General features: G+C 47.2%; 2 protein-coding genes and 1 pseudogene across 3 annotated transcripts; 1 reads left to right on the forward strand and 2 right to left on the reverse strand.

Moving 5' to 3' along the window:
• The first annotated feature begins 1,606 nt into the window (after nt 1-1,606).
• On the forward strand, nt 1,607-15,029 carry PTCD1 (pentatricopeptide repeat domain 1). Its single transcript, XM_023526180.1, has 8 exons — nt 1,607-1,637; nt 1,752-1,999; nt 4,482-4,700; nt 6,575-6,676; nt 8,604-9,311; nt 10,445-10,561; nt 11,309-11,491; nt 13,229-15,029. The coding sequence occupies exons 1-8, from the start codon at nt 1,607-1,609 to the stop codon at nt 13,409-13,411; spliced, it is 1,791 nt and encodes a 596-aa protein (XP_023381948.1). The 3' UTR covers nt 13,412-15,029.
• Nucleotides 13,856-23,849, reverse strand: BUD31 (BUD31 homolog). Of its 2 annotated transcripts, XM_023526210.1 has the most exons (7): nt 23,691-23,849; nt 22,572-22,707; nt 22,051-22,173; nt 16,026-16,148; nt 15,645-15,811; nt 14,207-14,310; nt 13,856-14,097 (listed from the first exon to the last, which is right to left on the reverse strand). In XM_023526210.1, coding segments are annotated over exons 3-7 (489 nt in total). In that variant the 5' UTR covers nt 22,145-22,173; nt 22,572-22,707; nt 23,691-23,849; the 3' UTR covers nt 13,856-14,096. The 2 variants fall into 2 exon arrangements, with proteins under 2 accessions (XP_023381978.1, XP_011383904.1); XM_011385602.2 differs by lacking the exon at nt 14,207-14,310 and having other exon boundaries at nt 23,691-23,847.
• On the reverse strand, nt 17,257-17,372 carry LOC111734047 (annotated as a pseudogene).
• Nucleotides 23,850-23,945: the final 96 nt, after the last annotated feature.

Below are 23,945 nucleotides of genomic sequence, written 5' to 3' on the forward strand. Positions count from 1 at the left end.
TTTGTATCTCCAGCCCGGTCTTCCTGTGGACTCCCTGTGTATCCAGCTACCTTCTCAATTCTCCCTTACACTTACCCACATCGACCTGAAATTTTTGTTCCCAACCTTGTTTTCATTACACTTTTTTCATCTAAATGGCACTCCCACTATTCCATCTGCTCAAGCCAAGTGCCTTCAGGTCATTCCTAACTCTCTTACTAGCTCTAATTTCAAAACGTTGCCGGTCCCATCACTTCTCAAAACCCAACCCCTGAACGCTCTGGCTTAGCCTTCTCCTTGCCCCCTCTCAGCTATTACACCTGTTACTGGGCTCCCCACTGCCTTTGCCACCTCCTGCCCAGATGTCGGCTCACAGCACAGAGCTGTCCTGTTAAAGCAGAAAGCAAATAGCGTTACTCCTCTCCAAAACTCCCAGTGTATTCAGTGACATTGAAGATGTTTGCTTTCTTAGGTATTGACAATAACATTCCATTTATGTTTAAAATTCTTTTGGAGGTATGTGTTGAAGACTTTATGAATGAAATGGTAGCATATCTTGCATTTGCTTTAAGAAATTCTGTTTGGAGGAGGAGTGCAGGGTAGAGGTGAAACAAGATTGGCCAAACATTAATAATCGTCGTGATTAACACTGTTCTCTCTACTTTTGTGTATATTTGAAATTTTTCGTAATGAAAAATTGGGAAAGAGAAGCCAAAGTCCTTACGATGGCTTATGAAGCCTGCAAGATCTTCCACCACCACCCCTCTACCCACCCTTACCACACCACTCTCATCCCCCTACTTACTCTGCTGCAGCTTCCTAGCCTCCTCTCTGCTCCTCCAACTCTCAAGCATACTGTGAATCTCAGGAGCCATCTTGAGATTCAGGGCCTTTGCTCTGGCTGTTCCCTCAGATAGCACCTCCTTCATATCTTTGTTCACCTGTCATCTGGGTGAGGCCCCGCTAAGCTGTGGTATCTAAAACTGAATCTCCCATACCCTTCTTCTGATCCTTACTGCTTCATTTTTGTTCATAGCACCTATCATCATTTGACATACTATATATTCTTTTAGTTATCTCGTTTAATATCTGTCTTTCCACACTAGAAGATGAGCTCCATGAGGGAAATCTCTCTTGTTTCCTGCTGTATCTCCTGCACATAGATCTTGCCTGGCACATAGTAGGACTCAGTAACTATTATTTGAATGCATGGATGAAAAAAAAACCTAGTAAAGGAGTGAACCAAAGATTTGAATGTAAATGGTTTAAGGGTGAGAATGGGGTAAACACAACTGTGGGCCAAAGGAGTTTGCAGTTGGATACAGCTAGTCACCCAAGCTGCCGTCCTGTGCTGTTGCAGGCTGTTGCTGTGAATGGCCCCCTGTGTTTGTGCAGCATAGTGGTTCTCAGCATGCCCACCAAACTGACCAGAACCCAGCCTCCTGTTCAGCTCGGACACTATGGGTGGAGTCAGCAAAGAATTGAGAGCAAGATGGGTCCTGAGATTCACAGAATTAACATTTTCTGGGGACTTAACTGAGTGCCAGGCCCTGGTTCACAGAGATGCAAAGACATCTTTGGCCCCTGCCCTCAAGGAGCTCACCTTCTGGCTAGAGGGAAGGTAGTCATGGCAGTAGGGTTGAGAGCTTCCATGGGTGGTGGGAATCCAATGGGCTTTCCTTTCCGGCTACCACAAAGCTCCCATGCTGCAGAGCACAGGGGCCAAGAAGCTAGTGACAGAGGCCCAGGATAGGTGTTTAGCTCCTGAGTAGGCCTGGTCTGGGCTCAGGGAGGGTCCCTCAGTCTCAAGCTCCCTCCTTCTGCTGAGGGTTTCGAAGCCACCCTGACTCCCCTCCGTTGTTCCTTCTTCCTCACACAGCTGGCTGAGGCTCTGGACCTGTTCGAGAGGCAGATGCTGAAGGAGGAGCGACTCCAGCCTCTTGAGTGCAACTACACAGTGCTGATTGGGGGCTGTGGCCGGGCTGGCTACTTGAAGAAGGCCTTCAGGCTCTACAACGATGTGAGTAGGGGGCATAGCGGTGGCAGGGGCAAGGCTCCAAAGAGCATGGGTTTGGGTACTAAAAAAAACTAGGTGCAAATCCTCAATGTGTCACCTGCTAGCGCATGACTCTGGGCAGATGATTTAACCCCTCTGGCCTCAGTTTCATCATCTGTAAAATGGAGGCGATCTTGGATAATTAGATGAGGTGACATGGGAAGTCCTCCAACATCTGCCTGGATGATGGCAGGCCCTATGTGTTTTCCCACTGCTATTCTAAGTGTGTTTGTGCTCCTTTTCTTTCATCCCTACCCTCACCCTACACAAATGCATACACATGCACCTTTCTTCCAAAGCTGGTCCTTTGAAAAAGGGCTTTCATTCCTCAGGGAAGATGGTTTTACTTTACATTCACCCATCTCTGGGGTGTGGCATATTTGTTATTCTCAGCCAGGAAGCTATTTCTTTCGTGAGTTGGGAAAGAGCTGTGGACTCTAGCGGAAGTGATCCTATCTTTTGTAGCCAGAAGCTGAGACATCCTTTACTCCAGCAAAGATTCTTGGGAACCCTAGTCTTGTCATTTGGGACACTCCTACTCTAGGCCTGATAATCTCTACGTAGAAGCAAGTGGAAAGAATTGTGCTTAGAAATGTTAAAGTAACATATCCTTTAAAAAAAAAACAAAACCTAATTAAATGTCACGGCATAGAAAAACAAGAGGCTTCCCTGATCACCTAGCCAGGAGAAAAACATTCAGGTGCTAAATGAAGCGGGGGAGGGGCATTTATTGTGGCTCTTGATTAAGAGTCCTTAGCAGCACTTCCTTACATTCCGAGGATCCTTAAGTGACTTCCCACACATCACCTCAGAGAAGCCGAGGCCACTCTATTTACTCTATTACTTTGCTGCTTTTTCCTCCCAATAAACTTCTTGTTTTGGAATAATTTTAGATTTATGGAAAAGTTACAAAGATAGTGTAGAAAGTTCACAAATACCCTCACACCCCCTTTCCCCGTGTTAACATCTTATGTTACGATGGTAGATTTGTCAAAACTAAGAAACCACCATTAGTTCATTACTGTTAATTGAACTCTAGGCTGTATTTGGATTTCACCAGTTTTTCCACTGCTATCCTCTTTCTTTCCTGTATCTGATCTGGATTCCTCTACTGGCTCCTTCAATCTGTGACATTTTCTGAGATTCCTTGTTTTTCATGACCTTGACAGTTTTGCGGAGTACTGGTTAGGGATTTTGTAGAATGTCCATCATTCGAGAATCTGTACTTTCTCATAATAAGACTGGGGATGTGGGTTTGGTGAAAGAATATCACAGAGGCGAAGTACCCTTCTCTTACTAGGGATTCACAACATCAGCATGACTTATCACAGGTGACATTTACCTTGGTCACTTGATTAAGTGGTGTTTGCCAGATTTCTCCACTGTGAAGGTGCTCTTTTTCCCTTTCTAGCCTTTTTCCATGGGTGTCCTTTGTAGCATTCACTATAGTTTTTGGTTATTTGTCTGTTGTGTGTCTCCCCCTCTAGAGTGTAAGCTCAGTGAAGACAGGCTGTGTCTGTCCTGGTGACCACTGGTTGCTAGTGCCTGGCTTATAGTAAGTCCTTAGTACACATCTGTCGAATGTATAAATACATATAGAGCATCTGTTATCCTCGATGTTGGGATTACCATCTCCATTTTTCAGATAAGGAAACTGAGGCCCAAAGAGATAAAGAGCCTTGTCCAAGGTTACCCCTGGAGTTGGGATTTGAGCCCCAAACAACCTGACTTTAAAAGCAGGATTCTTTATAGTCCTCTTTGAAGCAGCTTGTTGCCTGCCCTTGGTCAGGTGGCCCTTCTCTGAGGAACAGTGAGTGCTTGTCTTTACCAGGGGCTCAGTCACCAGGAGGCTTGATAAGCACAGTGTCGGCTCCAGCCTGGGGTTTGTGACTCCTCAGGGTGGAGGGCTCTGAGATGTGTTGTAGTAACATGCTCCTGGCTGCTTCTGGTCTGGGGGCCACTCTCTTCCCCAATCCTTGCAACAACCTTTAAAGGTGACAATATCATCTTTGTTTTTCCAATAGGAGCTACCTTGCCCATGACCCTTCAGTTAGTAAACACTAGAGCTGGGCTTTGATTGCTCCCTCCTGCTCTTACCCAGAGCAGATTCACCCCAGGGCCCCATAACAGTCAGGGCGGCCTTGTCGGTCAGAGGGTGGGAACATCAGGAGGACCCTGCTTCAAGCACCTCAAGCCCAGGGTGGGCTGATGAATGCTATAGGGGCATGGTTTCTTGTTTGATGCATCTGGGATGTGGGGTCAGGCTGAGTTGGATTTGGAAAGCCAAGCTCTGATGTGTCATTCAGCTCTGCCTTAGCACAGGTCTCACTTCCAGGCTTTTTAATGAGATAACGGAGTCCTCGCTAGCTTCCTCTTGAGGTAGCTGTCACCTGTGTATGTCCAGATGATCCTGGAGCCACCTCCAAGTTTCTCCCCATCTCCACAGATGAAAAAGCGGGACCTGGAACCCTCAGATGCCACCTATACAGCCCTGTTCAATGTCTGCGCTGAGTCCCCCTGGAAGGACTCTGCTCTGCAGAGTGCCCAGAAGCTACGGCAGCAGCTCCAGGCCAGAAACTTCCAGCTCAACTTGAAAACGTACCATGCCCTGCTGAAGATGGCTGCCATGTGTGCAGACCTCAGGATGTGCCTCGATGTGTTCAAGGTGGGCACACTCTTCCTTCTTACCTCCTACTTGGGACCTGCCCCATGTAGCATGTGTGAGGCTGTGGCCATTTGTGTCCTTCATGCAGAAGATTCAGGGGCCAGTGAGATAGGCCCTGTGCTGGGTTCTGGGTTCACAGATGAACGTAATGAGACCCTGTTCTCAGAGGCCTTGGTCTGATGGACAGAGAGGCCCCCAACCCCATGAGGGAGGTAGGTTGTGTGTGCTGCTGTGTGCTGTGTCCTGCTATGTGGGACTTCATGATGTCATGGAGGAGGGCAGCCTCATAGCAATTAGGATGAATTGGTGCTCCCCAGGGAGGGCCTCCTGCTTAGAAGAAAAAGCTCCAGTGTCCAGGGAGCTGTGGAGTCCAGCCGGTCGGTGTGTCGGGTTTGAGGGAAACAGGCAAGTTTCCCTTGAGGCATGGGAGCACTGAGCAGGGGCCTGTCTGCATTAGGGCTTTGACCTGCAGCTGCTTCTGCTCCCCAGTGGCCTTGTAAGAAGAGTTTTTATTTTTGGTATACAGAAGAGACTAGGAGGAAATTTGAGCAGGGAGGACCACAAGCAGGGTGGTGGTTCTGTTTTCTCAGGTTGCAAGGAAGTGAGACAGATGCAAATTAACACCAAAATGAAAGTTTATGGGAAACAGGGAAGGTTCTAGGTCCCCACAACCAAACCTCAGGAGAACCAGGGCAGTGTCAGGGCTCAGCAAGGCCCTCGGCAGCCTTGTCTTCGTACTCTTCACTCAGTCATGCCTCACTCTCTGTTCTTATGTTCTACCCAAAGTGACTTGGCTGCTTTCTGTCTCACTCCTTATATTACTGACTGACGCTTTTCCTCACTGCACGCAAGCACGTCTCTCCTGTCCATTCCAGGAGAGAGGACCTTGATGGACTGTGCAGGCACCATGTGGTGCAGAGCAGCCTTTGGCCAGTCCCTGGGTTAGCTGGCTTGAGTGGGCCTGCCCTGCTGGAGAGGCAGGATCATGGAGTCTTAAGCCTGGAGACCTCTCTGTGAGGGACAAATTCCTCCAGAGGGTGCTATGGGTGAGGCCGGTACCAGAAGGAGTGTGGCTGATAGGTCTCTGGCCTGATCTGTCCAGAGATGTCAGATTGGTATTTTAGGCAGGTCCACTCTGGTTGGTGAGGAGAGGACCAGTTAAGAAATAGCTGAGGTTGTGCAGGAGAGAGCATGGAGTAAAACCTCACTGAGGTAGAAGGGTTGCGACAGAGGGGGAGATGGGAGAGTGGCAGCAGTGGGGCGGGAGCACCCCTGCTGACAAGGGACAGAGGAAGACAGGCTCGAGGAGGAGACCCTGAGGTGCTGAGAGGTGGAAGAAATGTCTCAAGAAGGCAATGGCCAATCCCAACAGTCCTGAGAGAGGCCGATGGTAACTAGTGCTGTGAGCACTTGCTGTGTGCAGTCACCACACCATCTTGTGTGGTTGTTCCAAAGATCTTCTAAGGCAAATTCTACCTGTGACCCTACTCCACAGATGAGGAAACTAAGACCAGGGAGCCTTGCTGACTCTCTCACAGCTGGCCAGTGGTAAAGCTGGGACTTGAAGCCAGCTCTGTAATTCCAAAGTCTCGAGTACAGGGGCTAAAAGTAACCACTGGGGCGGTTTTTGCAGAAGGGCTGCACAGAAGTGATAGGAGCAGCTGGGAAGAGAGAGGCCTGGGAAAGAAAGGAGGAACTGTAGGCGGCAGTCAGCTTTGCTCAGGAGCTGGTTTTGAGCCGACCCCAGAGCCGGATTCAGGCCCCACCTCTTCAAGACGTGCAGACCTGGGAATGTCTGCCCAGAGTCAGACCCATTGGGTGGGCCTAGGCTCTGCCATAGGTTTCTAACAGGACCTCCTCATTTTCTCCCCCAGGAAATTGTTCATAAAGGGCATGCAGTCACAGAGGAAACCTTCAGTTTCCTGCTCATGGGCTGCATCCAGGACAAGAAGACAGGCTTCCGATACGCCCTGCAGGTCTGTCCCTCCTGGCTGTGCCTTCCTGTCTCTCCTGCTGCCCTGCTTCTCCTGTGAACCTGTGGTCAGGTGCCAATGATGATTCTGTGTGCATTTCTTGAGCTCCTGCTTTTGCTCTGTGCTGAGTGTCTTCATATTTTTGATTTTTTGGTCTTTCCAGAGCACAGTGTTCCCCCCACTCACCCCATTTTACACACAGCAGGGAGAGGAGGCCATTCGAGGTGGTGGTAGCATGGCTGCCCTGAGAGTGAGGGCACAGCCAGCCCCCACTTTCTCACACTGCTCAGAAGCTTTCTGTGCAGCCAGCTTGCATTGGCTAAGGTAATGGTCCCTGAATGTCTGCAGCAAACCCACCTAGGGTGCTCATTCAGCCATTCCTCACAGCCTTCCCTCCTGCCCCAGTATCTCTGCGGGGGAACCCAGGAGATGCATGTAGTCCTAGGAGAGTCTCATAGATGTCAAAGTCGAGACATGCTGCTCTAACCTCACCTCAGACTCCGGGAGAGAACCCCCCTCATCAAGTGGGTATGCTGTATTAGCAGTGGTACCACAGCTGCTCTCCTAGCTCCTCGGAGTGGTAAAGTACCCACAGGCTACCTAGACCCCTCCAGGTTTGTTGGGGGGTGGAGAGCACAGACCAGCAGCATTAACCTTATTTGAGACTTGCCAGAAAGGCAGGGTCTCAGACTCCCCACCACTCCCAACAGACACTGGGACCAGATCTGCATTTCAACAGGATCTCTAGGCAGTTGGTCTGCACAGAATTTAAGCCCCAGTGATCTGGGACAGCCCTGGACCAAATACTTGCCTCTCCTCTGCAGACGCCCTAGAAGCAGTGGCTGCCGGCCATCCTCTGGCCATCAGCCAGCTTCTTTATAGTGAAAACCAGTCAAGACCTAGTTCCTTCCTCTCTTTGGCCTACATCTGTTCTAGTTAGAAACAGTCTATAATACTAACAGCTGTGCACAGTGTCATGCACTTATTAAACTGTTTGAGCTAGGCACCAGTAGCCCCATTTTACAGGCAACTGAGGCTCCCAAAGGTTAAATAACTTGCCTAAGGTCCCACAGCCACTAAGCAGCAGAGCTGGGATTTGAAACCAAGGTTTGTCTGACTCTAGAGTCAGAACTTGCCACCGTGGGATAGTGTCTGTGTCCCTGCTAAAACTCAATTCTGTCAACATTCTCTGTGGAAGTGCCTGTCAAGACCCTTGCCCTCCTCAAGACCCTGTCCAGAGGACAGCATCCCAATTGCCAGGTGTGCCCACCTGGACCTGACCAGCTCCCACCTCACCTGCACACTGGTCCCTGATGAGGGCAGGAAGTCAGATGTGAGCTCTAGGCCCACTGAGTGTGGCCTCCTCTTGAGCCCAGAGATGAAGAGGAGGAAGTAAGACCTTGAGCACATGTGGTGCCATCTTGGTGTCAGAGTTACCTAGACATGATCAGAGCAGCCCGTTTTGGAGAACACAGCATTGAGAGGAAACGTGGCTGCTTAGGCCCACAGTTAATGAGGCACTCTACCTGGCTTAGTTCCCCTCTGCCCATACTTGCTCTGTGCTCTCAAATATGAGAAGCACATAGTAGGCACTCGGAGTGCAGCTGAATCCAATCCTGAAGTTGACCTTGACTCTTCCTGAACCTAGCTGCTCTGGCTGTCTATCCCAGGAAAGTACAGAGGTGGGCATAGACCCAGGGCAAAGCCTGTTTCCTGGTACAGGGGCCCTGGGAGTGGGTGGAGGGATGAAACTACAAGAACATTTTTGGAGTGAGCTAAAAGGAGGAAGGGAGTAGCACCCCATGAAGTCTCCCAGAGAGTTCCCAGATTCTTCAGATTCTTAGTTGCCCATAGCTTGGTGTGGGGTCAGATAACTAACTATCTGTGTCCTAAGAGGGAGCATGGAGCTGAGATTTGTCTCTCATGGCAGGTGTGGAGGCAGATGCTGAATCTGGGGCTCCAGCCGAGCCAGCATAGCTACAACCTGCTGTTGGGGGCAGCTCGGGACTGTGGCCTGGGGGACCCAGAGGTGGCCTCAGCACTGCTCCTGAGGCCCAGGGAGGAGATGGTGCCGCTCCAGCCCCCGGCAGGTGGGCTGCAGGCAAGAAGGAAAGCCCAAGCTGGGACTGTCAGTGGTGTCTCAGCCAGGCTGCATGTAGAGAACCTGGAAAAGCAGCTGTTTCTGGAACCTTCTCAAGTACTTGAGAGGCCTCCAGAGTCTCAGGAGGCCAGAGTCCCCAGCAAGGCTCGGTCCGAGGTGGAAACCAAAGTGGACCCTGACAATGCAGTGGCCCTCTCCTCCATGGCCCCAGAGCTGCCTCCCTGGGGCCTAGAAGCCAACCTCCTGACCTTGGGGGCGGTCCCCCAGAATGTGGTCTCCTTTGGGACCGTGACCACCCCAGCTGACAGACTGGCCTTGATGGGGGGCCTGGAGGGCTTCCTGGGCAAGATGGCAGAGCACGGGCTCAGGCCTGACATCAAAACCCTCACATTGCTGGCGGAAGTGGTGGAGCCCGGGAGCCCTGCAGAGTCCTCGCTGCTGACAGTCCTGGACATGCACCAGCTGGAGGCTGATGTGACATTCTTCAACACTCTCATGAGGAAGAAGAGCAAGCTGGGCGATCTGGAGGGGGCAAAGGTGAGGGGCATGGAGTCAAACACTGGGGTCTGGGCTATGACCCCTTGTTCCCCTTCCCTCCTTTGACCCTCCAACTGTGGAACCCGGCTCTCCTGTCAGGTGCGTCTTCCATTCCTGCAGTCAGCGGGCAGATTGTCCAGAGCCCCTGTTCTGGGCCTGGGCTCTGTTGAGAAACTGGAAATCGAGCGATGAACTAGCCAGCTCCACTCCCTGCCTTCCTCACAGGTTGGTGGGAGGCAGACACCAAACATATCCTCACACTAACAAGGGCACGAGGGGCGTGGGGACATGTGGCCTGGTGGCTACTGAGTGTCCGTACACTTCAGACACCCTCACCCCCACCTCGCTGACATCACACTTACTCTGCTAGATGCTGTTCTAAGTGCTTCACATCCATTTGTGTCTTTTTTGACCACACCAGAAGACACTGCTGGTATCTGGCTCTCCCCATGTCACCAATGAAGACATTCATACGACGTGTTTCTGTGTGATGCCTTTTTTGCCAGAACACTGATGAGCATCCAAGATGACAAAGACATTAGCCTCTGCCTTCGGGCCCATAGTGCAGAGTATACTTATCTTTAGATAAGCTAGATATGATAGAGCCCCTCCTGAGGACTCTCCCTGACCCAGCCAGGCTGAGTAGGTGTTCTTTGTCCTCTTCCTCACCCCTGCCCGGGCCCTTCAGTCAACACTTCTCATGTTGTTGGTGTTGTCTCCCACCCTGGACCATGAGCCCCTAGGGCCCCTGGTGCCAGCTCCGTGGACATTGAAGGCTCAAGTGCATGGGTGGTTGGCTGACAGAGTAGCAGAGACGGGCAGGAACATTAAGAGCATTCAGGGACATGGGATAGCCTACTTGGGACAGGCAAGCTTGAAGGCAAGAATGTACTTGTAGGGTGGCTAAATTCTGGGAACCTAGGCTCTGAGAGGTGGCTGGACAGGACCCTGGGCCTTTGAATGCCAAGCTGAGGCTAGTGCCCAATGTGGCCAGCAGAAGGAGCCTGAGGCCTTGGAGTGGAGCTGTGCCCCTGGGGTCTCCAATGTCCAGCCATGGGCTTTGCTAGAGAAGGTTCTTGCCAGGGCTGGTGAGTTACAGCTTACCATGATATTATCCATGTTTGTCCCCACAGGCGCTGCTGCCAGCCCTGGCAAAGAGGGGACTTGTCCCTAACCTGCAGACATTCTGCAATTTGGCCATCGGGTGCCGCAGGCCAAGGGATGGTCTGCAGCTGCTGGCAGACATGAAAGTGAGTGTGCCCAGGCTTGGGCAGGATCCGTGGTGCTGAGGAGCACTTGTGGGGTGCTCAGGAAGAAATCTGGGTGGAGGCAAGTGGGGGCCCTTCCAACCTGCTCAGGTCTCTGCACCCAGACAAGATAAACAGTATGTATATGTGGGTGGAGGGCGGGGGGAGTGGGATCACTCTAGCTTCAAGTATAGAATGATTATTGGCCCTATTTGAGAGACAGTAGGCAGGCCCTGGTGAGCTGCTGCAGGAATGGGCATTGAGAGCGGGAATATTACAGTCTTGAAGCGGGTGGCAGTGGGGTGAGACTGAGGAGTGGGACCAGGTCTTGGCCCTGACACTCTGGAGAGAGAGAGGGTAGAATGGAGCAAGAATGTATCAGAATTCTTGTGGGGTAGGGGTTTGCCGTAAACCCACAGGCAAGAGCCGAGGAGGGCGTTTCCTGCCCATGGTTTACTGCCTGAGTCCATTAACCTCTGATAGAAGCATTCTTTCTGTCCAGGTTCCTCAGGACTGTGAGGGTTAAGGTCCTCAGCCATGTGGGTTGGACCCACAGAGTGGGGCATGCGTGCTGTCCTTTTGGATTGGACAGTACAGCCCATGGTTGCTACGCAGTTCTGCCCTACTTGTCCCTGGTCGCTCGCAGAGCAGACCTGACTAGCAGGGCAACTCAAGCTTGGACATGCTGCAGCAGGCCACTTTGCCCCAAGTCATCATCGTCTCTCTGAATGTATGTCTTTGATGTTCCAGAAGTTCCAGATGACCCCCAATGCCCACATCTACAGCACCCTCATCAACGCAGCCCTCAAGAAGCTGGACTACACCTATCTTATTGGTATCTTGAAGGACATGAAGCAGAACAGAGTCCCAGTGAATGAAGTGGTTATCCGCCAATTGGAGTTTGCAGCCCAGTACCCACCCACCTTTGACCGGGTATGTGCACTAATCTCTAATGTGCCCATCATCACCTTAACCAGTGCCACCCCCGACACCTGGTTCTGGGATTTGGCATTCCCTTGCTTTAAACTGCCCATGGCTTCCCTTAGGAGAAATTAGAAACTCAGACCACAGCTTGCGAGTCCCTCTCCGCGGGGCTCATTTCATCTCAGACCACTCTTCCCTTTGTTCACTCTGTCAGTCCCACTAGACTTTTGTTCTCTCTAGATAATACCAGCCTCTTTCCTGCCTCAGGCTTTTTGTATTGTGCCTTGAATAGGCTCTCCCTGCTTTTCCCATAACTGGTTCCTTCTAATCCTGTAAATGGCTTTCTCAGAGATACCCTGTTGGCCGCTTCTCTCCCCATTACATATAGCACTATTTCTTTTCCTCGTGTTTCACAGCCTATAATTACATGTACACGTGTGCCTCTTGCCTTAATGAAATCACAAGCCCCTAAGGGTAGAGACCGTCTGCCTTGCTCAGCTGGATTCCTAGTGCCTGATCACTGCGTGATAACCATGTAGATTGTTGTCAAGTGAATGGGGATGGCAGTAGGGCAATGGTAGATCTGTTCTGTAATGGCCACTTCTCTCCCTGCGGTTCTGAGGCTCTCAGGCTCTGGGGGTTGTTTTTAGGTTTACTGAGTCAGATCTGTGCTGAGCTCCTCCAGAGCAACTGTGGCCTAGAGGAGCACAAACCCAATGGGGAGGGAGGTAAGTCAGCAAGGACACACCAAGCCATGGAGGCATGGGGTCAAGGATGGCCATGCAGGTGTGGTGGTTGAGTGTCATTTTGAAGGCTAAGAATTAGTGAAACAGCAGTAGAGAATATGCTAGGCAGAGGGCATAGCTGGGCATCTTCGAGCAGTCGGTTATTAGTCTTGTCTTACTGAATCCTCAGAGTTCTTTATATATTCTGGATACTAGTGTTTTATTGGTTGCATATTGCAGATATCTTCTAGTTAGTGGACTCTCTTCACTGTGGTATAGGGTCCACTCACGGTCTTCTCAGGTTCAGTCAGCAGTCACCAGACTACCATAGGCCTCAAAGATTATTGTATTCAAACCACATATTCATACTCCCTTATGATGGTGTACTTATTTTTATTTGTGATTGTCGAGTTTTTGCTTTATGTACTTTCAGGCTGCATTAGGTACATACAAGTTTCGAATTCTTAAATATTTTGATTCAAACCTTTTATCATTTGTGGTAAGTCTTTATCTCTGATAGTTTGTTTCTTCTATTCCTCTACCAGCTTTCTTCTATTCCTCTACCAGCTTTCTTTTGGTACCTGGTGCGTCTTATTTCCTTTTCTTTCCATCTTTTTATAGAGACCACTGCAGCAGTGCTGAGATGATAGTCAGAAAACAGACAGTGGCTTTGCCGAGGGGGAGGCATTCAGCAGACTATAGAGACAGAATTGGTGGGACCCAGAGATTCTGACTTGGGTGGTTAGGAGAACATCCCTGGAGATAGGAGCAGAGCAACACATATTTAGGATTTGTTAGCAGATAGGAATATGGGTCTGCCTCATGGTACACGCTTCTCTCCAGTAAGCTACTCAAGTATTGAACAACTTTCGTGTCCTCTCCCCTTAACCACCTGGAAGGGGGAACAACTTCCCTGAGGCCTGAACCAGCTGCTGGGGTTTGGGATTAGCTGTAGGTAGTGTGCAGCGATTCTAATTGTGGCTCCTCTAAACTCCAGAATCCCATGCTTTTCCAATTATAGTACAAAGGAAAAAACACCTACTTGGAGAAGATCGATGGCTTTCGAGCTTATTATAAGCAGTGGCTAAAAGTGATGCCAGCAGAGGAAATCCCCCACCCGTGGCAGAAGTTCCGGACCAAGCCCAAGGGGGACCAAGACACTGTCCCCAAGGATGGTATGGATGGCGACCGTGGGGGGAGGTGATAAAGAGGCCCCAGGGGAGCTCTGGCAGAGCTGGAACAAAGTGCACAGCCTTCACAGTACTTTGTGGGAGCTCCAGGAGTCCCTTTCATATTAAAGATACATGGATGTAGCCTCAAGCATGAAGGAAAGATCTGGCCAGAGTAAGAGCTGCAGCATTTTGCAGGTGGACAAATGGTAAGGACAACAAATGCTGGACCCAGTGTGCATGACAAGTTCACGGCTGGTCCCAGTGTAGCCTGGGCAACTTGGCAGGTCACCTCAGGCCATCCTTGCCTCAGAGGGTGTCATCCTCATTTCTGATAAGGAAAGTGAACTTGACTAAGGTGATATGGTGGAGGAGGTGGAGTCAGCGTCAGGTCCCAAGCGACTGGTCTCCAGGGCCTGGTGCTCTCCCACTGGGTCCCACAGACTGCTGACTCTGTGAAAGAATGAACACAGGGCCCAAAGGTTTAAAAGTTTTATTTCTATAAATCATGGCTGATGAACACCAAAGCCTTCACACACAGAGACCATGTTCCAACTCAAGCCTGGGGAACCGCTCTGCGAGAAGAGTTGCTCTCAAAGGGGGTGGTGCAACAGGCAGAAACCTGCGAAGTCCAATGTCCTGGGTGGAGAGGGGTCAGGGCCTGAGGGCCTCAGCCAGAGCAGCCCCTGCAGCCGCAGTGCGTGCACTCGATGATCCGACCCTGCAACAGAGGACAGCTGAGACACTGCACTTCCACCAAATGCCACCTGCCTCCCCTCCCCCCACAGTAATCCTCTGGCGAGAAGGTTGGCAACAGGACAGTCACTCACTATAGGACATGCCTCAGAAACTCCTCTGTGACAGTTTTGGATGGTGAAAATTTGGTTTCCTTGTGAAGATGGAAACAGCTGCTGTTGACACTGAAGTTACATCTCTGTGCATTTAATTTATGGAAATTGAACATAAAACACTTTTTCCCCCAAAAGGGATAAAAATCTGTGAATGGTTTTGTTATTCTGTGAAGTAAGCATGACATATCCTGCAATGAAATGGAGGTAGATCTGCTACTGCTCAGGGGGCTTAGAGCCAGGGGCCTCAGGGCCCCCTCTGGGCTAGGGGACTTTCTAGAGAGGACACCAGGGAAGAAGGGTGTACATATGAATCTGTAAGGCAAGAGAACAGTCTTGTCCCCCAGGCCAAGTGTGGCCTGATGTCTGGCCAGGGGCATGCCCAGCAGACATAAGATCTCAGAGCAGTGGTTTATATTTTCCTTGTTCCTTTTTTTCTGGGAGTAAGAACCTTGTCCAAGCAAAGACGATCTTATTAGTTAGGTGAAACTCAACTAAATAAATCTAAAGCAGGCTTTGTTTTGGCCACAGTGCTGGGGCAGCACCCCCAATCAGACAGTCATGGAATCCTGGTGCTCTCAGATGAGAAGGGCTTCTGCGCCCTGCTACCCGTCCCTGCTCTGCAGAAAACACCCGGAGCCTTTCCTTGGGGAGGCAGCTCTCACTTTCCACTGCTCAGAATCCCTATCCTTGACCTTCCAGACGATTGAGGGAGAAGCTGCTTATTGGGCTAAAGCCCTTGGCCCAGAGCTGAAGCTCTATAAATTGTAACTAATCTGCAGAATAAAGGGACCCTGTGATGAGATACCTGTGTGAAAGGCTAACTCAAAAGATGGACAATCTGGTCTGACCTCCCAGCTGGGCTTGCAACAGTCAGCCAAGGGGTGTACTCGAAAGCCACTAATGGCCAACACTCCAGTAATTTCTCTCCTTCTGCAGCTCCATTTCAGAGGGGTTTGCACCCTGAGCTCAGCTACTGCACACTCAGTACCATTCCCGAGCTGCTCAGCCTAGTTTGGAACAAAAAGTTCTAACAGACAAAATGTAGTGCAATTAAAGTGTCATTGTGAGGAAAAGGAGGCCTGGAAAAATGGGCCACCAGAGGGTCAGCAATACTGACTGGCCCACTCCTCCCTGACAGTCCTCCCAACCACCTTGGGGGTGGATGTCATTCTCCCATTTCATTAGTGAGGCTTGGAGTTCAATAACTTGCCCAAATGTGGAGTTGAGACTGGCCCCCAGACCTAGCAAACACAATTACTGCCAAACTACCTAGCATGAATTCCTGAACAGAGGGACTCACTCCCAGGGGGGATGGCCAAAGAGTATAAAATCCGTTGGCATCAACTAGGACAGAATTCTGAACTGAAAAGTAACATCAAACTCAAATCGTCAGGCATTATAGGGGTAGAGACATTACCACTTCTAGCTTGCTTTTGGGGACCCGGCAAATGCAATTTGTCCCAAAATTGGTGTCCCGTGTCTGAATGCACCGCAGGCAGCATAAATTCTCGTAACCCTGCTTTTTCCATTTTGCGATCAGGTTTTTGTCTGCATAGCCTTCTTTAATACAATATTCATACAGTTCTGTCAAAAAGATGGGGAAAGGGCATTACACATGGTGTAACAAAGCTTATCCCACCCCTAGCCCATCAGTATATCACGAAAAAGAATATTTAGCCAACATTGGTCCCTCCCCCTTTTTTAGTGGTAAGAAAAATGAAACTCGTAATAGAGTCATTACTTAAATAAATATGAAAGCTACTCGAGCTGGAAAGGCCAAGAGAATTTAGCCAATTACCTCTGCTTATGGCTTTCCGCTTATAGAAGAGGTCAAAAATATAGCGGGTTTTCTGGTGGTGGATCCTGAAGATGGGCCAAAGAGATTCCACTTTCCTCTTTCCCTCATGAGGTTCTGTTTCAGCTGGGGAGAAAAAGGTGTGTTTGGGCAGGTAGGGTTACTCTGCATAGGATGCAGTGAGTTTGGTTTTTTTTTTAATAACTATAAATAAAGAATAAATCCTACTTTATACCCACTAGGTTGGCTATAATCAAAATGATAGACAATAACAAGTATTGAGGATGTGAAGAAATCAGAATCTTCACACGCTGCTGATGGGAATGTAAAATAATACAGCCACTGTGGAAATAGTCTGGTGGTTCCTAAGAAAGTTAAACACAGAGTTACCACATGACTTAGAAATTCTACTCCTGAGTATATGTCCAAGGGAATGGGAAACATATGTACACAAAAACTTGTATATAAATGTTCACAGCATTATTCACAAAAGCCAAAAAAGAGAAACCACCCCAGTGTCCCATCAATTGAAGAATAGATAAAATGTCACCTACCCATACAATGGAATATTATTTAGTCTATATAAAGTAATGGAGTACTAATAAATGCTAAAACCTGGATGAACCTTGAAAACATTATACTAAGTGAAAGAAACTAGTCCCCAAAGCCCACCTTTTGTATGATTCTATGTCTTTAGAGACAAAGTAGATTACTGGTTGCCTAAAATTGGGAGATATGAGAGGGAGGATGACCACTAAAGGGTATGGGATTTCTTTTGGGAGTGATGAAATGTAAAACTGATTGTGGTGTTGGTTGCCCAACTCTGAATCTACTGAACCCCGCTCATACTTGAACACTTTAAAAGGGCAAGTTTTACATATGATTTCTATCTTAATAGAGTTGTTATTTAAAATAAAGTAAAAAAAAAAGGCATGATTTAATTGTTTTAAATTTTAATTTTCTTGTGATGAGATTTTTGAGATCTACTCTTTTAGCAACTTTCAAATATACAATTCAGCATTGTTAACTGTAGTCACTATGCTGCACAATAATACATCCCCCAAACTTCTTTATCTTATAAAGTATGTTGTTTTAAATTTAAAAATGCTTTTTTAATTAGCTAAATTAGAAAACAAAGATTTTAAGAAGTCATTCAAAGATAACCTCTGGTCTCTAACCTTCCAGACCTATTTCTACAGCATAATTTTTTTTTTTTTTAATTTATTATTATTTATGCCTACAGCACCTGGTCTTCCTAGGTGGTCTCCCATTCAAGTACTAGCCAGGTCCGACCCTGCTTAGCTTCCGAGATCAGACATTGGGCTTGTTCAGGGTGGCATGGCCGTAAACCATGGACCATGGCTCCACTAGGGCGTGAACCCAGGACCTTTTGTGTGTAAAGCTACACTATGGAACCACGTCCTCTACAGCATAATTCTCAAGATAATTCTGGGTCTACAGATGGCCATCCTAATAATCTTTAAGGTACCTCTAATTTCATTTCCCAACCAAAGTCCTTTAGGAATAAGAGAAAAAAAAATTGGACAGGCCTGAAAGTTCACAGCATGCAGTCCTGCAGGAAACAACTGTTCCGTCAATCCATCAATACCTACAGGATCAGGAGCATCTCACACCCTTGCACGTGCCATGAGGCAACTTTCTCTCAGTTATAAGCTGATCTTTGTCTACCATTCTTCGTTTTTAAGGCAGAGGAGGAAGATGAGGAACAGTTAAACAAAAAAAAAACTATTACCTCCATTTCTCCAACTCTGAGGCCATTTTATTACATTTTATAATTCAGCTCAACAGGATTCTGTGATCCAAGTAAAAGGCAGGTTTGACACAAGTGTACACTGTGTGCCTGCTGGGGGAGAGGCCCTGCCGTGGGTGCCTAAGACATAGCAGTATGGAAGACAGAGATGCCCCAGAGCTGAGTTCCAGGGGATGGAAGCATTTTGTCATCTGGTGGTAAGTGGTAATGGCCAGAGAAAAAGAAAACATGGAAGGAGATGGAAAATGGGAACAGGGGACTGCCATTTTATATAGGTGATCAAAGGAGATGTCTGATCAGAGACCTTAAGAAACAAGGGGTGTTGGTGGGCTAGGGGGCAGAAGAAACAGGTGCAGGTACATACTTTTATAAGATAAAGAAATCCTAGGGGTGTATTGTGCAGCACGGTGACTACAGTTAAAAATACTGAATTGTATATTTGAAAGTTGCTAAAAGAGTACATCTCAAAAGTTCTCATCACAAGGAAAAAAGTTATGTGAAGTGATGGATGCTTACTAAACTTATTGTGGTAATCATTTTACAATATATACATATATCAAATCACTAGTTGGCACACCAAAACTAATATAGTGTTTTAAGTCAATTATATCTCAATAAAAAAGAAAGAAAAATGAAGGACAAATATGCTTAAGAGAGAGAGCAAATAAAGACCCTGAGGACAAGACTGTACCTAGGGATCAAGGAACAGCAGAGTTAGGTGGGGCGGGGTTTGGTGGGGAGTGAGGGAGAGAGGTAGGGGATGGAGTTCAAGAAGGAACTGGGGCAAGTGTGTGTTTGACTCGGAAGGCCACAAAAGAATTTCGATTTTGTGCTGATGGGGAGGTGAGCCATTGGAGGATGCTGAGCAGAAAGTGATATGATCTGACTTGACTTAAAACCCTCACCCTGGCTGCCCTGTGGAGAAGACTGTAGGGAGAGAAGCAGGAAACTATTGCAGTAATCCAGATGATGGGTGAGGGTAGCTTGGACCAGGTGGTAGGGGTAGATGGGATAAAAGGAGCCAGATTTTAGATTCATTAATTTTCTAAGATTTCACTATGGATAATTTCAAATATACACAAAAGAAAACATTTTATTGAACTTTCAAGTACCTATCACCCAATTTCAACAATTACTAATAGCTAGTTTTATTTTATCTCGTTCTCCCCACTTTGGGGAGTGGGGGAATTAGAGTATTTAAAAATGAATCACAAAAATTAAGTATCGCATTCATAAGTACATATACGTCTCTAACATACTAAAGATTTAAAAAATATCTATGTCAATATCTCATGCAATGAAATCGATCATTATTTCTTATTGGCATCCCATATTCAGTCCATGTTCAGTTTTCACTGATTGCTTCAAAAATACCTGTTGACAACTAGTGTGTCTGAATTAGGATCCAGATAACATCCAGATGTTGTATTTGGTTGATTTTTTTGTCTCAAGTCTTATTTCTCTGTAACAATTTTCCCACTCTGTTCTGCCACCCTTTTTAGGAATCGATGTTATGGATGCTTGGATAGGAAGAATAAAAGAAAAAGGGGAGTCATGGACAGCTCCGCAGTTTGTGGCCTAAGAAGGGAAGCAGCTCTGGGGTGGGTGAAAGAGGATTCAGTTCAAACATGTTAAGTTTGAAATGTTTTTAGATATCCAAATGGGGCCATCCAACAGACAGTTGGTATAGTCTACTGTAGAGTCGAGGCTGGAGAAGACATCTGGTCACCTGGTGAAGAGTGGGGAAAGCCATGTGACTGGATGGGATCACTGAGGAAAGGGTAGGGCTGGGGGTAGGTGGGCTAGGAACTCACGCTGCCATCATGGAAGTGGAACTTCCCTCGCTATACTATTGAGTCTTTTCTCAATATTTAATCATAGCATCACCTGCATTTTTAAAATCCCTTTTTTTGACCCATTTTCACAAGATCATGCAAACATTCCAGGATATCGTTTTCTACAGATTCACAAAGTGGAAGGCAGTTTTCAGTAGGTGATGCCTTCCTGTCACTATGAAGGTATGAAGAGGCCAGAGGTAGGGGATATCATGGCATAGACTAGGTTTTGGCCTCTTTGCTAATGCCAAAAACTGCCTATGAACTTCAAAACCTGGGAAACAATTATTTTACAATTATTCTTAAAAAGTCTGAATGTTTCTTAGGCAAGTGTTGATTACACTTGATTGTTAACTAGTATAAAGTCCTTATAAAAACAGTTATTTACATGTCCTGGTCACACAGAGTGCCCTTGTCAATCCCCATAAAACCCTCTGCCACACATAATTTCCCCCATCTCTGCCCCTCAGTCTCTATAATCAGGCTTTTTGTTTGTTTGTTTTGAGGACTTATAGGGCAACAGTGGCTATGCAAAAACTTGAGTAATGAACTAAGAGACATATGAAGAGCTGAGAAGTTGTGCTAAGCTAGGAAATACTGGGGACAAACTAAAAGAGAAAACAGAAATGTTCCTTCCTAAGATAACAGTGCCAATTGCAAATGGCTCTCAGATAAAGAGGACAGGTTTAGTAATGCCAAAGGCCACACAAGGGTCCTTCATGGCCTACAAGCAAAACTTGTACTAGAGGTTACAAACTGGAAGTTGGCAGCCCCAGCGAGCCTGAAGGCAGGCTTTATTTGGCTCTTCCCACAAACTTTTTAGTTTAAATTTTAAATTAGAACAGTTCACATAAAACAGTTGGATTTCTGACTTCTCTTGAGAAAAAATTAGCAAATTTAGTAATGCTGAGCTTGCATTCCACATGGTAAAATGCGCTCTAGGTAAGTAGCAGCTTCTGTCCCTCTCTGGTCTGCCACATACCCAGAGTTCCCTATTGTTTCCAACACTGAAGCCAAGTCTGGCACCACCTGCCATCCACATTGTTTTTTTTATCGTGGAAGTAAGAGCAAAATGAGAAAGCAAAGAAATGCTGAAGGGCTATATGGTTTAATAAAAATGGGAGAAAAAGTACTTCTTTTGGAGATAAAGAATATCATACATGTCACAGACACTTCTCCCTAGAGAACATACAAATGGCCAACAAATATATGAAAAAATGCTCAACATCGCTAGCTATTGCGGAAATGCAAATCAAAACCACAATGAGATACCATCTCACACCTGTTAGAACAGCTATAATCAACAGGACAAGTAATAACGAATGTTGGAGAGAATGTGGAGAATAAAGAACCCTCATACACTGCCGTTGGGACTGCAAATGGGTACAGCCACTATGGAAAACAGTATGAAGCTTCCTCAAAAAACTAAGAATTGATCTACCATATGATCCAGCAATCCCTCTACTGGGTATTTACCCCAAAGACTTGAAAACCCATATCCCAAAAGATATTTGCATACTGATGTTCATAGCAGCATTATTCACAATGGCCAGGACATGGAAGCAACCGAAGTGTCCTACGATAGATGACTGGCTAAAGAAGCTGTGGTACATATATACAATGGAATATTACTCAGCCATAAGAAGAGATGAAATACTGCCATTTGTGACAACATGGATAGACCCTGAGATAATCATGCTAAGCGAAATAAGCCAGACAGAAAAAGTTGCAAAGCACATATCACTTATATGTGGGATATAAACCTAAAAGCAACAAATGAGCAGGACAGACAGAGACTCATGGACATGGACTAGTGGTTACTAGTTGGGTGAGGGGGGAGAGGGGAGGTAGACAGGGTAAAGGGGGTCAAATATGGGACAGGGAGAGGGTGAAGTGAGTAAAGGGGATCAAATATATGGTAGTTGAAGGAAACTGGACTTTGGGTGGTAAACACACAATAGAATATATAGATGTCTAATGATAATGTATACCTAAAAAAAATGTAATTGTAGTAACCAATGTTACCCCAATAAACTTAATTAAAAAGAAAGAATATCATACATGTATAAATATGCAAAATCTTCACTTCCTTCCAAACGTGTGATCTCATACTTTACTTTGTGAATATAATTACTTTGTAAGTAATTATAGGTAGATTATTTGATCTATATTCCCTAAAGCTTTTACATTCAAATTGGCCCCCAAAATGGTTTTGAGGACCTTTTCATTAGTGTTATCTTACTTTCCAACACTTACTGTATTCCTGAGTTAATAAGCAAATAAAACATGTCAGTATCAGGAGGCCACAGTGTTACCCCCCCAACACCTTGCATTTATGCTTGCCTTTATACCTGGACCCTGGAGGCATCTAAACCTGTGACCTTTGAATGCAGCCCACCAAGACAGGAACTCCGCCACGCACCTTCTCTCATCTTTTGATCTAATTCATCCAGTGTTGGCTCAATCAACTCCCAGCCATCTGGGGGAGCTTTCCGGCTTCTTTTGACTTTAGGCATTTTTTCCCCACAAGGTAATTTGCAAAGATCTGAGGAGGGGGAGGAGGGGAAATTAAATGAATTGGTTTCTGAAACTCAAATCCCCAAAAGCCTTCGCCAGCCACTATTTGGTGCTCACTCACTTCCCTCTTATTACCTCAACTGTAAAAAGGGGATATAACAGAACCTCCATTATAGAGTCAGTGTGAAAAGTTAATTATAATTGTATAAAACATGCCTGGAGCGAAATATGTGCTTATTAGGTCTTTCTCTTATCGTTAACTGACATCAACTATGAGCCTGCCCTGTACTGGATATTGGGAACACAGACAAAGAATAAAACACAACCTCTCTCTGAGAAGGTGGCAATACAGTGCGAGAACTATGGTTTGGGAAGCTTAGAAGATGTGTGTTTAAAAGGGAAAAAGACAGTATAAAACAAAAGTACCTTAGGGTCTGCTTCCCAAAAGTATAAAAGAAAAATCACTGGTCTCTTTAGTTACAGGTTTAGGTTCTTGGCCAGCTCTACCAGTTACTCTGTGACTTTGGGGAGGTCACATTCCTTCTCTGGTCCTTAGTCTCATCTGTAAAATAAGAGCAACAGATTAGCCAGATTGCCAAGGTCTCTTTTAAACCTAACGAACATACTACATAGAGGCAAGTCATGTAAAGCTCATACAATAGTCCAGCCATTTTATAGATACCAAAGTATTTTTTTCAAACTTCATAGCATTTCCTAGGTGGCAAAGAGAAATCAGGTTATCTCTCACCTTTAAGCATGGCAGAGTCCTCTCTCCCAAATTCAGTCACTCCCTTCCAGGGGTGCCTGATGGTTTACAAAGTCCACCCCGCCCCACCTCCTTTCTTGATTTCTGCATAACCACCTTACAGACGAGAAATCAAACTCCAAAAGCTAAAATTAGGGTCACACAGCTGGGAACTGGCAGGGTATGACTCTAATTATAGGGTTCTGACTCTCAAATCAGTGGTCTTTGCACTTGTATCCCCCACGCTGAAGCTAGAGATGGATGGAATCTGGCCCGTGCCCCAGCACACACGGGCTAGAAGGACAAAGATACGGGAATGACCACTCTGTTATCACCCAGGGAAATTCGAGGGCCCTGGCCCAGCCTAGGAGTCCGAGGAGGACTCCCAGGGGAGATAACAGGTAGAAGATAAATTAGATCAAGAGAGGTGTGGGGCGGTTATGAGAGAGTTAGTAGCGCTCGGGAGAGGCGGCGAGTGGAAAGGCGTTCCGAGGAAAGGAGGGAAGACGTTACAGCCGGAATTGTAGGAAAGGATGATAGAGAGGTCGGCATCTAAACCCGGCTTACAAGAACAAGCAGTTTTTAGACAGAAAATGCTCTTAGCAGAGAAAACAGCAGCGGGATGAGGGCTAGAAAAAAGAGAAAGCGAGGCACCGCCTCCTCTCCGGAACTGACGCCAAGCCGAATCCCGAACCCGTCCCAGTCCAGCCGTTCAGAGGGCCCTCTGTAACAATGCAGACTTCCGATCCCTGGCCCCAGCCATTACCAAGGTACTGGAGAACAGACTAAAAAACACCTACCAGAACCTCTGTCGCCGTCGACCGCCGTTTCTTTATCGACGGCTTCCGCTTCCCAGGTGATCGCCTTAGAATGAGGTCCTCGCGGAATCCCGCCCCGCTTCGTGCGGAGATTGCGTCATCTTAGGTGACTCAAACTCTGACTGTATAGAATTCCAGAGCTTCTGTTGCTTTTTGCTCTTCTCAGGGGAGTGCCCGGCTGCCTCACGCGTCTCCCTCGGAGGAGAGACTTGGGGCGCAGTTGCCCGGCACCGCGCG

This window comes from Pteropus vampyrus, unplaced genomic scaffold (assembly GCF_000151845.1).
Source record: "Pteropus vampyrus isolate Shadow unplaced genomic scaffold, Pvam_2.0 Scaffold739, whole genome shotgun sequence".
NCBI lineage: Eukaryota > Metazoa > Chordata > Mammalia > Chiroptera > Pteropodidae > Pteropus > Pteropus vampyrus.

Coding starts and splice junctions, on each gene's coding strand:
- PTCD1 (XM_023526180.1), top strand. CDS start 1,607: ATGGCAGTAGGGTTGAGAGCTTCCATGGGTG. Junction 1,638..1,751: donor GTTGAGAGCTTCCATGGGTG/GTGGGAATCCAA, acceptor GCTCCTGAGTAG/GCCTGGTCTGGGCTCAGGGA. Junction 4,701..6,574: donor TGTGCCTCGATGTGTTCAAG/GTGGGCACACTC, acceptor TTTCTCCCCCAG/GAAATTGTTCATAAAGGGCA.
- BUD31 (XM_023526210.1), bottom strand. CDS start 22,144: ATGCCTAAAGTCAAAAGAAGCCGGAAAGCTCCCCCAGATGGCTGGGAG. Junction 16,149..22,050: donor AGATCAAAAGATGAGAGAAG/GTGCGTGGCGGA, acceptor TTTTCTCCCCAG/CTGAAACAGAACCTCATGAG. Junction 14,311..15,644: donor CCAAAAGCAAGCTAGAAGTG/GTAATGTCTCTA, acceptor TTAAATGCACAG/AGATGTAACTTCAGTGTCAA.